The following is a 16079-nucleotide window of genomic DNA, read 5'->3' as shown; positions in this document are numbered from 1 at the left end:
AGAGACTCGAGTTTCCTCGAGATGGTCTGCCGATTCAGGTGTCTCAGATTGTCCGATGGCGTAACAGGCACAAATAAGACTGTGTAGTTCGTTGAAGCCACCTTCGGCTTCACAGTAGATGCGGTTGAATCTGATGAAGCACCCATAGATCTTCGTTTTGGTTTACGACTGTAAACAGGCGTGAATCCATCGTCGGAATCGTCACTGCTCGCCGAATACAGTTCGGTGGACTCACTGTCGGCGTCGCTGAGTTCGCTGTTCCGTTTCCTCGAGGGGCCCGCCGACGGCGGAGGCATGCCTGGAGGGTGTGGAAGCCACTCTACTTCCAGTGTAGCCAAATAAAATACCGATGGCTACGCGAGGAACATGACAAATCACCAAAAACTGTCACCCGGTAAACAAAGCGCTGTGCAAGAGGCACACTTCGTCGTCGTCCCATGAAGGGCAGCCTACAACGGCACAAGTGGGGCCAAGGACCTTGCCCTTGCCGGGGCCCAGTGATGCGGCGCCGAGCACGGGCACAGACGCATCACCAATTCTAAGAAGATCACAGCGACAGCGCAAGGTGCCTAAACGCCTAGCTTATAACGAAAACTTTGTTCAAGCGCCGTGAGTGAAACCTTAACAGATATTGAATGTATGCTCTTGGATTTCCATTGTTTTATGCAGCAAGGAGGATGTATCGTATCTTGCGCAGCGTGTGCCTCGTGTCAAACCCGCCCCCTCAAGATATGGTTGTGCGGCGAGGGTTCGCACCCTTTCTCGTTCTACTCGGCATATAAAGGCCGCCCAATAAAGATATGCGTTCTTGTTCACATCACACTCCTGTGTCATGTGTCGCTCGATCGCTAAACGGATACATACATAACATCAGTTTGGTTAAACAAGGGACTACACGAACCCGCAGAACAACTTGCACAATGCATTGCTAAATGTGTTTCCGGCCTTCCCTTCAAATTGGCCAAGTGCTCCTTTAACCTAACATTCACGCATCGGCCTGTCTGACCGACATAACACCGGCCACATTTGAACGGAATCTTATAAACTGCATTTCGTTTGCATTCAACCACCCTGTGATCAGCACGATTGGAACATTTACTATTGATATCTCTAGGTCTGTCATCGTACAGATTATTTACAGCAGGACACACGCCCCCTACTTTGTTCTTTGCCGAGAAAACTACCTTGACACCATACTTAGCTGCCACCTTCTTAATTTTATGAGAAAAACCATGCACGTAGGGAATCACCGAAATTTTCTTTGCATCCTGGCTTCTTTGCACCTCTCTTCCCACGGATTTCATTTTCTTCAATAGCCTTTCACTTACAGTTAGCAAAATCTGGGTAGGGTATCCAGCCTTTTCCAGCCGTAACTTCTGCTCTAGGAAAGATTCATTTAACTTGTGCCAGCACGTTTTTGTTAGAGCTGACTGAAAACATCCCATCGCGATCCCGTTTTTTATTATTCTCGAATGGCAGGAAGCATACTGTAATAAAGGCTTCTCCGTTCTCGGGGAATACTTCCAGCACACATGGTCTTTTTCAAAAATGAGCTTAACGTCCAGGAACTGTAAGCGGTTATCAGTGGGCTCTTCATATGTGAAATTTAGACCTTTGCCTCTTTTTCTGAACGTTTCTATCACAGATGAGGTCAACACATCCCATTCCGTGTTAACGCCCAAAATCAGATAATCATCAACATACCTGCATATCTTTAAACCCCTGCCGTCCAAATCGGTATTACCAGTCTGTCAATGTAGCTCAAAAAAATTGTGCTTAGTACCGGGGCTACTTTTGATCCTATGCACACCCCATTTTTTTGACGGAACATTCTATCTTTATAGTGTACAATCGTGCTTTGGAGGTACATGCTAAGTATTTCAAGAAACGTTTCCAGCGACAATCCACTGCTATTACGGAACGAGACTTCATCGTTATCTCGTTCAATGCACTCTTTTACAGACTGTAGTAGAGCATCCTGCGGCAACGAATAGTATAAGTCTTGGATGTCAACACTGAAACCTTTGTAGCTGCCTTCTTTAAGACCAGATACATAACGCACCACCTCCTCAGAATTCTTGATGAAAAATGGGTCGTTAGGTGACAAGGACGCAAGTATTTTTTGGAGAAACCCAGACACAATTAACTGCCACGAATTGTGTTCCGGCACTATTGCTCTGAACGGAACTTCTATCTTATGCGTCTTTGCCGCAAAGAACAGTGTGTGACCCTTTTCTTTTTTCACGAGTGAAGACAACTTATTTAACTCATATTTTTTCAACAAACCCAGTGCGTGTTTCTCGAGTTCCTGTGGCTTTACTTTTACTTCCTCGAAGCATTTGTGCATAACATCCCAAGCTTTACTAGAATACATGTGATCTGGCAATACGACAAAATAACCTTCTTTGTTTGATTTTACTACCCTCAATTCCTTTGAGTACAAATAGCGAGCAAGCTGCCCCACAATAGGACGTTGTCTACAGTTGCGTGTAGCGAGTATATATTGTTGTTTCTTATTGAATAAAGTCAGTTGATAGTCTGCGCTGGTCCTTGTGAACTTTTCGTCTGTGTCCTTGTGTTGCGTGCGCAATATTATCATAATGCATTGAGCGATATCTGGAAAGCGTGCGCGGCGAGCCATGTTGCATAGACTATCACACGCAGAAAAGTTTTTAGTGTTAGAGCACGAACAATTTTAACTGGAAAAGTGCTCTGGCGCGCTTATTTTTGTATGTCTGTGAGCTATATTTATTACAACGCAGAATTTTTATTTATAAGAAACTGTCAAGTTTTTTTTTTAGGATTTTGCTTGATTTTACTACGAATAAACCATGTGTAGGTAACAACAAAATGATTTTTTGTCACTTTACGGTCACGAAAAAAGATTTTAGACAATTTTTTTCTGAAATAGAATCGTCTGCAGAATTTATTTCAGCAATAAAAAATTACACATTTTTGGACTGGATTTCGCGAAAAAATTCGACCCTCAAAGGGTTAATGGATGCGATACTACCAACAAAGTGTATTGTTATGCGCAGTAAGGCTAGCAGCTAACTCTTTTGGATCCGATCTCGCGTAACTCAACAAAACGCCATGGTTTAAGGGAATATGCCGCTCCGGGGACCGAAGCGGTTTTCGGGCTGTCAGTTCTCTAAACGCGAAGTAAGCGTTGAGAGCGCAGTAAGTTCACGAGCCGTCTCCTGATGCGTCGAGATAGCGCGTACGCCAGCGGCTGCGCCCTTCGAGCAACGCAGCCCGCCCCTCCCCCCCCCTCCCCTGGCGTCCCTTCATGCTCGACGGGCGGGGCGTTTCCTCCGTTTGATGAGCAATCGGCGGCGGGCCTCGCACGCGGGACGATGTTATCACATGCGTCCTCCGCGCGACGGAGACGGCCGGCTTGTTTCATCTCCGCTTCAGCCGCGTTTGTCGCCAGCGCTCGCGAGCTGTCAGTTCTGCTCCGTATATTGTTCCGTATATCTATTGCTGGCATTCCCAGCCATTCGACTGTCTGAGGTAGATGACCAGTGAACCTGTTCAGTGCACGGAACAGAGTTGGCGTGGTAGAGGCCATCTTGGTATGTAAGGCCAGCTTGTTAACGGCCAGGCTGTTGATGTTCAATACTAAATACTAATGTGAAAGCCTTAGATGCCTAATAAAACGCGAAAATTGGCCGTCAGCGGCGGCGAAGGCGTCAACACGAGCGATGGAAAAAAAAAAAAACATGGCTGATCCCTCCGTCATAGGAATCGGTATAACACGAAAGTGAAACGTGTCTTCACAGAAGTAGTGCTTATTGTGTAATGATATATCAGAGCTTGTACAACGTCTATTCGTGTTTGGCAGCTATCGCACCGTTTGACGTGGATGCACCCATGTTGACAGCATGTCTCTATCGCGACGACTAACGCCCATGATCATGATTAAACTGTTGTGGTAGCTGACGGTGTGAACATATATTTGGACACAGCGAATCGTGAATCCCGCGTAAGGATGATATCAACAAGCTCAAAATCAACACTGGTACCCGGTATGCACTTCTTTAAAGCGTCGTCAATTAAGGAGAGAAACGGCACGGTGTGCGCTTTCTAGTAATGGGTAGCCGACGCCTGTGCTCATGCATACATAACACGCACTGCGCTTCAGCAACACGGGAGCTAGAGGTTCGTAGCCTGAGCCGCAAACGCGTGCGTCCCGCTGGCCTCTGTCTCGCAGGCGCTGCTCTCGCTCCACGAAGGCACGACATTCGCCCGTCGAAATCGCGTCCTTTCTGCAACGCATATTGCAGCAGTTTTGTTAGTCGGTGCTCTCGCAATTGAAGCAGTCGGCGGCGGAGAAATCCCGTTGGTGCACGTGGAAGATGCACTACTCCGATGAGCTGACGCACGCTAACACGAAGCCAAAGGCAAAGAACGTAACTGCGTCAAAGGTGCCTCCGCGACGCCAGCGCGGCCACTCTATCTCTCTGGTATCGAGACGCTTTAACCACGACCTCAGATATCGCGTGCAATCTCGGAGTAAGCGCTAGTAAGTGTCGATCGTGAAGTATTACTTCTTTTCACCTCTCACAGACGGCGGCACCGCCCCGCTCCGCCGGCCGCGAAAGAGAATGTGTGAAAGATATAAGGCGCGTTCGCGCCGTGCCTAGCATCTCCCGAGATGGCTTAGTGGATAGCGCGTCGGGCGCTTGCCGTCGCGGCCGCAACGTCGTGGGTTCGATTCCCAGCGGGGTATCTTTTTCTTGGTTTTTTTCTTTCTCACCCGTTGGTGTCCATTTTATCAACGTCATATCCGTGACGGATGTACTTGGTGGACCCCGGCATAAAACACTTTCGTGTTAAAACATGGCTGATCCCTCCGTCATAGGAATCGGTATAACACGAAAGTGAAACGTGTCTTCACAGAAGTAGTGCTTGTTGTGTAGTGATATATGAGAGCTTGTACAATGTCTATTAGTGTTTGGCAGCTATAGCACCGTTTGACGTGGATGCACCCATGTTGACGCCTCGTAGCATGTCTCCATCGCGACGACTAACGCCCATGATCATGATTAAACCGTTGTGGTAGCTGAAGTTGTGATGTGAACATATATTTGGGCACAGCGAATCGTGAATCCCGCGTAAAGATGGCATCAACAAGCTCATAATCAACACTGGTACCCGATGTGCACTTCTTCAAAACGTCGTCAGTTAAGGAGAGAAACGGCACGGCGTGCGCTTTCTAGTAATGAGCAACCGACGCCTTTGCTCATGCATACACTACCACACTGCGCTCCAGCAACAAGGGAGGTAGAGGTTCGTAGCTTGGGCCGCAAACGCGTGCGTCCCGCTGGCCTCTGTCTCGCTCCACCAAGGCACGACATTCGCCGTCGAAATCGTGCCCTTTCTGCAACGCGTATTGCAGCAGTCATGTTAGTCGGTGCTCTCGCAATCCTATAGTTGGCGACGGAGAAATCCCGTTGGTGCATGTGGAAGCTGCACTACTCCGATGAGCCGGCGCACGCTAACACGAAGCGAAAGGCGAACAACGTAACTGCGTCTACGGTGCCTCGGCGACGCCAGCGCGGCCAGTGTCCCTCGCTGGTATCGAGACGCTTTAACCATGACCTCCGATATCGCACGCAATCTCGGAGTAAGCGCTAGTAGGTGTCGATCGTGACCCATTACTTCTTTTCACCTCTCACAGACGGCGGTACCGCCCCGCCCCGCTCCGCCCTGCCTACCTACCCGCGAAAAGAGAGCACCGTGCGAGTGTGAAAGATATAAGGCGCGTTCGTGAAGTGTCCAGTATCTGACAAGGTAGCTTAGTCGGTTTAGCGTCGGGCGCTTAATGTCGCGGCCTCAAGGTCGTGGGTTTGATTCCCAGACGGCGGATCTTTTTCTTGTTTTTTTCTTTCTCACCCATTGGCGTCCATTTTATCAAGGTCATATCCGTAAATGATGTGCTTGGTGGACCCCGGCATAAAACACTTTCGTGTTAAAAATCATCATCACATGATGACGTCATCATGAAGTCATAAATGCCAAAACTTGTGACGCCATCATGACGTCATACACTGTGACGTCACATGACGACGTCATCACATGACATAATCACTTTGCACTGCCTCCGTGATCGGTGCGCCGATCACTTGTGAGGTGCAGAAAGCTTGCAATGCCTCCGATGCTGGAGGCGGCGTAAAACAACGTTAGGGGCATAAAGCTTTCAGAGGGGCGCGGGGGAGGATCAATACATCGAGTGAAAAGAAAAAGAAGAAGGCTTTCGCTTTCCAGTCGTCTTAGGCGAATGCATGAGACCCTGTTATTTGTTTTCGCACTGCTCCCTAGTGGGCACCAGGGGATTTTCGGCGTACAAACGAAGTTACCTAGCCATATAAAGCTTCGCTGTAACAGGAAAACCAAGTTTCGTATATCATGTAGTCCCGTTGAGCGCACTCTCGGACACCTTCGCAGAAGCTCGACTTGAAGCGGATCTCCATCTTCCAGGCAACCCGGCGCATGCGCAAGCGATAACCTGGAAGCACTGCGAGAATGCTCTTGCTTCAGCACAGAAAGGCCTCAGAGAGAGGGAAGAGAGTGTCGGAAGAGGTTGGCTTTCTGAGACTAGCTGAGTGACGTCATGTTGTGCCTAGCAATACAATCAATCGAGAAGAAAGCATACCTGGCTTTCGCTTTGCAGTCGTCTTAGGGGAATGCATTAGGGACAATGTGACACTTTAGCATCGAGGTACTGTTGTACGTCGCGGCGGTTGTCTACCACTTCTGCTGCTAACCACATAGGTGTATTTAGAGTGCTATTTCAAAAGTACAATTTGATTGATCTAGTACTCTGTTATGATCTAATACTCTGTAATCTGTTAGAGAGAGAGGGAAACAAAGAGAAAGAGAAAGAAACAAATAGAAAGAAAGAGAGGAATTGGTGAATTTTTTTTTTTTTGCCGAGGCGAGATTCGAACTCGCTTACCCACGATTCGAATGCGTGCGTCCTAACCACTCGGCTATCCAGGCACGCTGGCAGAGCAGAGCATAGCCTTGTATAGTATATATAGTGCAGTAAAGTGGAGTGAAAGGGAAGCGAGGGTGAGGAGGAGAGATGTGAAGGTTAGGAGGCGGGAAAGGAGGATGGAAGATCGAGTACAGTGAGAGAGACAGAGAGAGACAACGAAGAGAGGGAAGAAACAGAAAAAAAATAAAGAAGGCGAGAGACCGACTGCAGAGAGAGGGAGATAGGGAAACAAAAACACAGAAAGGAAGAAATAGAAAAAAAAGAGAAAGAAAGGGAAGAAAGAAAGCAAAAGACAGAAAGACAGGGAAAGAAATAGACAGAGTGAGAGAAAGAGCTAGAAAGGAAGAGATAAGCAGGTAAAAAGATAGAAGGCGAGAGACCGACTACAGAGAGAGAGAGCGAAAATATCAAATTGAAGAAACAGAAAAAGATAGAAGGCGCGAGACCGACTGCACAAAGAGAGGGAGAGAAACAAAGACATAGAAGAGAAAAAAAAGAGGAAAGGGAAGAAAAAGACAGAAAAAACAGAGAAAGCAACAGACAGTGAGAGATATATATAAGCAACATACGCACAAAAAAGAAAACGATAGAAAAAGAGAGAGAGAGAGAGAGAAAGCATGGCCATGTATACTACAGTAGGCCTATAGCAAGCATAGTTTACGGTGTGGCGTAGAAAAACCGGCCCGCGCTCTCTTCGTTATCTTCTTCATCTTCGTCCTCTTCTGCTTCTAGTCCACCAGCTCTGCTGCGACCCAACCTTGCTCGACATTTTGCAAACTGCGCTAATTATTTTATTTTATTTACGAATACCTCGGAGGCTTTACGCAGGAGTGTTATGTGAGGGGATGCTAGACGATGTTTTTTAGGGAGAGCACAAAAAAAAAATTGAAAACGAGGAGAAATTGACAGAATGTCAGAGATATGGTATAACATAGGGTGTCACGTTTTAATAATGCAATACCTATGTTTTGGTATGTACGTTTCGTACATATTCGCGAGCCCACTAGGTGACGTGCCACTGTTTCTTTGCTCAAGTAGCGCGCTTTTACCTCTGCTGGTAGAACTACAATGGCTTAGTTTGATCGAAAGTGTTGAATTGCGCAAACCATAGAAGGACTAAAGCCTATCAACCTCGGTGCAATAAGCCTGTCTTGCCATACAACTCAGTGCACTGGTAAAAAGATATCTTGTTAACCTTTGCTTCCGTATTGCTCTAACGAAGTCATGTGAGCATGAAGTGGCGGTTAGTTTTGAACACCAGTCCGACCCGTTATGAGAAGCAGGTTATCCTTTTATTGTTCAAACATCTGTTGCTCAAGCTTTGCTCAGAAAACATCGTCAGTCGCCCTCAGCTGAGCAGGCCTCGAAAACTATTTCGAGAAGAGTTGCTGTCATATCCCTTGCTTCCACAAGATATCACGCAATTAAAAAAAAAAGTGGCAGAACGATCCAAAGTGTTTTTTTTTTCAGCTCCTCGTAAACTTCTTTGCCTGTGCCACCGCAATAATAGTGATCACTATAAGAAACCAAGTGCGTGTGCTAAGAAACACAAGGTCACCTATGTTCCTTGCAGGAGTAATGTTTACAAGATTCCCCTTTCTTGTGGTAAGAAATATATAGGGCAGCCTGGAAGGTGTATTAATGACAGGCTTAGAGAGCGTAACAACAGTGTACAAAGTGCGTGTGACGGATGGCTTGCGATTCATTGTAAGACATGTGGCTGTCAACGTGTTTTCGGCGCACGTACTGTTGTTTCATCCATATTTGATAAGTTTACAAGAGAGGTTATAGAAGCTGAAAACATTGTAAGATTAGGTCCTGAGTGCGTCAGTACGCCGTCTGTTAACTTATCTAGCAAAGAGCTTGCTTTTCTAATTGATCGTTAGTGCATACGTGGTGGCGCTGTGTGGTTGTATGAAATAGTTACCGCATGTGCTACCTTTAGGTAGCAGATACTATCTAAAGGTAGCATATACAGTAACTCTAGTATAAAAACTGTGTGCTCAAGGAAATAAACGTTTGTTGGTAGTTTGTGCCTGTGTGTCGTCGTCTCTTTCTTTAGTCGTGCGGGGAAATAATTGCGCGAAACTTAAAAGGGACACCACAAAGAAGACACACAAACAGATCGAGCGCGATTTGCGCTCGATCTCATCGTGTGTCTTCTTTGTGGTGTCCCTTTTAAGTTTCGCGCAATTATTTTTCTGCATAGAATGAGCCAACTAGCCCTTCAAGACGTCCTGATCATTTAGTCGTTGTCCTGTTTGCGCTAATCAACAGTTTTGATCATGAACCAACATGCCCAAATTGTCCGCTGTTCTTTAGGCTTACTTTGGCCACACAAGACCACTATTAGAATATAGGGGTCGTTCCATGCCAACTGTCCCACTCTGGGCGCTCGACAAAAATTGATCTCTCTGAAAAAATCTGAAAAAATTCCACACATATAGACATTAGTTTTACAGTATTTTCCCAAAATATTTCGAGCGGCAAAAATTTTTCGGGCACGTCAGCGCCACTTGAAATTCTCAATATGGTGGAAAACCAGGTACGAAAGAAAAATTCGCTACAAATGGACCGTTTCACGCATTCATTCGAAACTTGCTTTTTTGTGTTTTTCGAGCATCGCGCTTTTACTATAGGACAGTTCCTTAGAGTAGCTTTATATTTTTCCCTCCTTGGCGCGTAGGTAAAATTGAGTAAGTTGCTGCGTTTTTGGGAATTTTTTTACAAAAGAAGATTGTAGACCAAATACATCAATTATTTTTGTAGAACTCTCCATAAAACGTAGTATCTCCTAAAGTTTTTGTTTTGCCTGGGTGCGGCGTACAGGTTCTAAAATAAAATCCTGAACTTGGAAAAAACGCTACATTGGCCTATGTTCAGACGTCTGTAGCACCCTAAGGTGGTCCAAGAAAAAATAACCATAAAAGCGCATACGATTGAGAATCATAACACCTTCGTCCACAAAAAGTTTAATCGAAGTAGTTTTTGTTTTAGTCAAGAAAAATTTTTTTTGAAGTCCCACCATTGCATTACTTTGCTATGGGGGCAGTGCAAACCGACTGAATTTACTGCATAAAAAAATAGATAGTGCATTCGTAGCACATGGTTTTTAGTTCCTTTTGTTAGTACTTTATGATGTATATTACATATCAAGGAGATGATAAACAGAGGTAAAAATATAACAATACCATTGGCGCAGATGCCGAAATTCCCCAATAATGAATCGCGTTACTTATTGCATGTGGCTCTCAGAATCAATTGGCGTCAAAATAAGTTAAGTCTCAAAGTTCATGTAAACCGGAGAAAGCAGGCGTGAGCGTGGTCATTTATAGCGGATCCAAACGGAGTTCATCAAACTATTCCGCAACGAACGGCACATGATGTGACAACGCGCCGCGTATTCACGCATTCCGTCCGTCGTCCGTGACACTACGGATGGGATATGCCAAGCTATTTTTCACATCCTTATTTGGATGGTTGCAGGCAGCAGGTTTTGGTTAAAGTAGAATTTGTCTGTCTGGTAACATGCATTGTTTTACAGCTGTTATGGGATCACAACAGCCTATTTTTGTGCCGTAGTTGTCCGGCGCCACCGTCGCCGCCTCCGGTGTGCGTAAACAATGCAATAAGTAACGCGATTCTATATATTGGGGAATATCGGCATCTAAGCCAATGGTATTGTTATATTTTTGCCTCTGTTTATCATCTCCTTGATATGTAATATACATTATAAAGTACTAACAAAAGGAACTAAAAACCATGTGCTACGAATGCACTACCTCCTTTTTTGTGCAGTAAAGTCAGTCGGTTTGTATTGCCCCATAGAAAAATAATGCAATGGTGGGACTAAACTTTAAAAAAAATTTTTTTTTGACTAAAAAACTACTTCGATTAAACTTTCTGCGGACAAAGTTGTTATGATTCTCAATCGTATGCGCTTTTCTGCTTATTTTTTCTTGGACCACCTTAGGGTGCTACAGACGTCTGAACATAGGCCAATGTAGCGTTTTTTCCAAGTTCAGGATTTTATTTTAGAGCCTGTACGCCGCACACAGGCAAAACAAAAACTTTAGGAGATAGTACGTTTTATGGAGAGTTCTATAAAAATAATTGATGTATTTAATCTACAATCGTCTTTTGTAAAAAAATTCTCGAAAACGCAGCAATTTACTCAATTTTACCTACGCGCCAAGGAGTGAAAAATTTAAAGCTACTCTAAGCAACTCACCTATAATGAAAGCGCGATGCTCTAAAAACACGAAAAAGCAAGTTTCGAATGAATCCGTGAAACGGTCCATTTATAACGAATTTTCGTTTCGTACCTGGCTTTCCACCATATTGAGAATTTCAAATGGCGCTCACATGCCCGAAAACTTTTTGCCGCTCGAAATAGTTTGGGAAAATACCGTAGAACTAATGTCTATATGTGTGTAATTTTCTCAGACTTTTTTTAGAGAAATTGATTTTTGTAGAGCGCCCCGACTGGGACATTTCGCGTGGAATGACCCATAGCTTTTCTCTCGAAAGCTTGCCGTAAGGTGCAATAAAAAAAACACTTCAAAAGTGCACGAACAAATTTGATTCGTGCGTAAGCTTTAAAAGGGCACATGGTCAAAAACGGGTGGTCGGCCAGGGTCTCGGAAGTGGTGAAGTTGAAGGAAGACCTGGGCAAGTCCACAGCAAGTATACGTCACATCCTGGATTGTGGCATACAGACAGACAAAACTTTATTCGCTAGTGTGCTTGGGGCCCCTGGACCACCGCGCGTTCCCAGGCCACGTCTGAATGGTCATGCTTTTTTTTGTAATAACATCGGCTGCCCGATTCACCGCTGCAAGCTGCAGTGTCGGGTCCGCAGACGAGAGCAGGACCTCCCATTCCTCCCAGTTTTAGATGGCAGGCTCTCCCTGCAGGAACAGAGGATCAGCATGCAGCCGAAAAGTATAGGGGAAAGTGTCGCGTGATGTTCGCAGCATAGGGAACATTCTGGGGACAGGGGAAGGGAGAGTGCGGGTCCATAGGATTTGCTGGGAGCGGGATATTTGCGTGAGCTTTGCAAAAGTGTGCGCCCGCTCCTTCGAGAAGCCCGAATCGAGGTCGTCCTGAGCCCGGCAAATCAAACCTCGGGCCACTCTATCGGCAGCCTCGTTTCCTCGGTTCCCTGAATGAGCCGGCACCCACTGGAGCTCTACCATGCGTGGTAAATTTTGCGTAGGTGTGTTGAGCAAATGCCAGGCAGGGGGGTCTATCCTGACCCTGGCATAATTGTACAGAGCTGTTTTCGAACCACTAAAGATTTACTGTGCCTCGGATTGTGCAAGGACTAGGCGATGGCGGCCTCCTCTGCCTCCTCAGGTGTAGAACCTGAAGGAAGGCGGTGAATCAGAGGATGAGGTAGATTAAGGTTGTAGGAAACTGCTACAGCTTCTTGTGCTGTACAAGCGGCGTCTACCCAAACGGCATCCTGAGCTTGTCCGTAACTCTTGTGAAGGGCATTTCCGCGAGCTACGCGGCGAGCAATGTGATGTCGTCACAAAACGGGCACATTTTAACGTAGGTGCCGCGGTATTGGTAATTGATTGCGTATTCGCGGTCGCAATCGCAGTCAGAAGACACTGCAATGGTGTGTCTCAACCGTTGATAACACTAAACGTGTGGCTCCAGGCGCCTAATAAATCCATTGTTGAAACCGCTCTCGACACCTTCATTCGTCAACTTGAAAGCCGCACGGCATACACAATTGGCGCCTACAGGCATCGGGAAATAGCAAAGAGAGAAGGCAGTGCATTGAGAAGTCACGAAGGAGAGAGGAGGTAAACAGACGTATAGAGCACTGTGCAATAGCGGACATATCTTACTGTTTAGTCATTACAGCAGTGGTCTCAAACTCACCTCAGCTAGCGGGCCGCACTGAAGAAATTTAATCCCGCAAGGGCCGGAACTGCGCTGAAGGTAGGAGCGGAGGGGGGGATCGAACAAAAGATTTGAAAGAGGCTAGACCTTTCCCATACCTCATATATTGGTCATTTCAGAAGGGCATTTGGCGTCAGATGATTCGAGCCACATATCGATACCGATCCGCAGAATCTGGACGCCCGATTCTGTAACACTAAGTTTTTGTTCCACTGCATCGGGTGCCTCACGAAAAAAAAAAAAAAACGCATGAGGCTAGTCACGTATGCGTAGCATACCCGAGCAAAGCGTTATTAATCGCAATAGACGAGAGAACAATGCGAGTGCACTTTAGCAAAGTCACAAAATTTCAGTCACGAGTCATAAAAAAGTATGTGCGGCCCGCGGGCCGCGTGTTTGAGAGCCCTGCATTACAGCTTTAGGCTGGGCTCATGAAGTGTTTGGGGCGTAAACCGGCTGGTACGATCCCCCACGCTTGGGTACCCTTATTTAAATCTGAGAATCGGAATCGACTTTGTTGCGATGACAAAAAGATTACTGAGGATTAATGTACAAATGAAGGTCCCGAAATGAATTGCTACAATAGGAGCAAACTAAACTTACTATAGTCGTTTACAACCTCAGAATGAGTACAAGCCCAGCACTGCGGCGCGCCTGTTGTTCATCCGTGAAATGCTTAGTGCTTTCCATTCTAATAAGTACCTTTTCGCTGCTAATGTAAATACTGTCATATATGAACAGGTGGTCGTTCCTTGTGAAAATGTTACGTGTGGCTGCGCAGTGAAGTCTTAATCATTGCAGAAATTTGCCAGGAATTTCGACCGAAAACTAGCGACACGAACGGGAAGGACTTCACATCATTAAAACGGAAAGGCGGGCTAGTTGGTTTGGTTGCATAATGATAATATTGCGCACGCAACACAAAGACACAGACGAAAAGTTCACAAGGACCAGCGCAGGTCCTTGTGAACTTTTCGTCTGTGTCTGTGTTGCGTGCGCAATATTATCATTAGACTTCACATCAGTAAGCAACAGCAACTGGACGGGAAAGCGGCAGCTGTGGGCGGAGCTATTCTTCGCTTGTAACCGACCGTAGATAGCCGCGCCAAATGCATTTTAAGGTATCAGTGTCGGCGCTCTTGGATATATCTCATTTCGCAGCCTGTTCTAACGCCGCCACCTTTTTACTGCAGGGACAATGCCTGCTTTGACATCCGCAGCGTCGCCGCAAGAAGCGTGTTCCATGTGTTTTCATCGACGGCGAGTCTTCAAGGTCGTCAGGAAACTCCGGTGCTCGAAAACGGCAATAAATTATTTGCCTACACTGATTTCCTGCATCCGAGCACGATGAGCTCGACTTCGTCGGCGTATACGCGTGGCCTCTGAAAGAGAAAAGCATCTGAAAGAGAAAAGCATTTTTCACTTTCAGAGTGAAAGAAAGTGAAACACCTTGATGTGGCAAGGCAGGAATCAAATTCAGGAGAGTGCTAACTCCCAGCAAGCATGCACAAAAATCAAGATTTCATGTCATGCAGAACTATTGAGGACAGGCTTACACAAAGTGTTACTTGTTATTATATAGGTGGTAGGCTTTAATAATATCTCTGGTGGCCTGATTGCTATGGTCGGAAAGAATTGTATTATCTTTAAAGGTTAATGCGCACCCTAGTTCCGAAAGTTTCCTTGCAACGTACGAGTACGCATTGGTTTCTAGCGAGATATATATACTGTGAGCATTGTTTATGCCCTTCACGTTCTCATATGTACATGTTCATCATCACAAACTGTGTTTGCGTTGTGGGGCTCATGCTCGGGACAATAAAGAAGAGTCTTGAGAGTCCTGAACGTTGTCTTACTGCGTATCAAAAATTTCCCTATTTTATGAGAAAAAAAAGATCACGTTTCCTTTTACCCTGCATAGGCCTTAATTTTTCATTTACAATAACCGCCGGCTTCTTGGCCAATCCCCCGTAGTGGTTAAGAGCCAGTACAGAGGTACAAGCAAGCAAGTGGCGGAGAGCGCTGTCCGGTCCCTGAATCCTCTCTCGCTAACAAATCTTCTCCAGCTTTACCGCGAACACATCCCTACAGCTCCGTTCGGGACGCCGCTTACACCCCTTGCTTTCGGTGATGTCGCAAGACGAGCAGCCCAGCTCGGCAGCAACCCCAATGCTTGCCCCGTTGGCAACCGCTTCTTGGATGGTCACCAGCCCCCAGAAGGACCCACCGATGTTCGCTAGACTTCGCGGCGAGGACATTGAAGAATGGCTGGAGGAGGATGACCGCGTGAGTGCCATCAACCTTTCTTCAGCGTCAGCTTTTATATCTTGTCTTCAGCGAGTCATTCATATGACAGACCGATGTCGATCCTCACAGCTTCCGTTTAGTCACAGCCGCTGATTGTTGTATTTCGCCGGGAGACGAGAATATTATTACACTGGCTTCTGACACCGTCGTTAATGATGACGTGTTCATTACACCATCTGGTGGCTGCATACCTACGGGGCTTACCACCGCACCTGGCCTTGTGCGGTTTAACGATGGTAGAGCGTTGGTCGCCGCACTTAATCCAACTTCTTCGCCAGTGATGCTGCCCCAGGGCACTGCTGTTAGTTGCTTCGCTGACACCGAGCCTTTTTCTCTGGTTTCCCTTCGCGCAGAATCGCCACCTTTGTCTGCCTCAACTGATCATAAGGCTGCCACCGCTGCTTTAAATGCGACCATAAATCCCCACCTCACTGCTGACCTTTTAGACCTGCTTCAAAAGCATAGCGTTTCGCTTGACGTACACTCCAAGATCCTGGGCTGCACTTCCATCGCCGTGCATCGCATCGACACCGATGTCAGCTCCATTGTACGCCGCCGCCCATGTCGCGTGTCTTCGGCGGAACGGAAAATCATCGAGGACAACGTCAACGACATACTCAAACGCGACATCATCCGACCTTCCTCCAGCTCTTGGTCACCTCCTGTGGTGTTGGTCCGGAAAAAGGACGGCTCTGTACGATTTTGCGTTGATTACAGAGCGCTTAATAAGGTCACGAGAAAAGACGTATCAGTCACTTTGCTGCCATTGCGGGACCATTGCACAAGCTTCTGACGTCGGGAACGGCCTTCGCTTGGACTGATGACTGCGAGTGTGCCTTCCAAGCCCTTAAAC

General features: G+C 46.4%; 1 protein-coding gene across 2 annotated transcripts in view; it reads left to right on the top strand.

Moving 5' to 3' along the window:
• LOC119402415 (mitochondrial inner membrane protease subunit 2) overlaps positions 1-14753 on the top strand; it is a 38760-nt gene extending 24007 nt beyond the window's left edge. Inside the window, exon 2 of one of the 2 annotated variants that reach the window (XM_037669561.2) lies at positions 14113-14753. In XM_037669561.2, the coding sequence (XP_037525489.1) occupies positions 14113-14305 (193 nt within the window). In that variant the 3' untranslated portion in view covers positions 14306-14753. The remainder of the gene's footprint in view (positions 1-14112) is intronic. The other variant, XM_037669560.2, reaches the window with a different exon arrangement.
• Positions 14754-16079: the final 1326 nt, after the last annotated feature.

The sequence above is a fragment of the Rhipicephalus sanguineus genome, chromosome 8 (genome assembly GCF_013339695.2).
Source record: "Rhipicephalus sanguineus isolate Rsan-2018 chromosome 8, BIME_Rsan_1.4, whole genome shotgun sequence".
NCBI classification, from domain to species: Eukaryota; Metazoa; Arthropoda; class Arachnida; order Ixodida; family Ixodidae; genus Rhipicephalus; species Rhipicephalus sanguineus.
The sequence above is the reverse complement of the archived record's forward strand: the minus strand, read 5'-3'. Positions and strand labels throughout refer to the sequence as shown.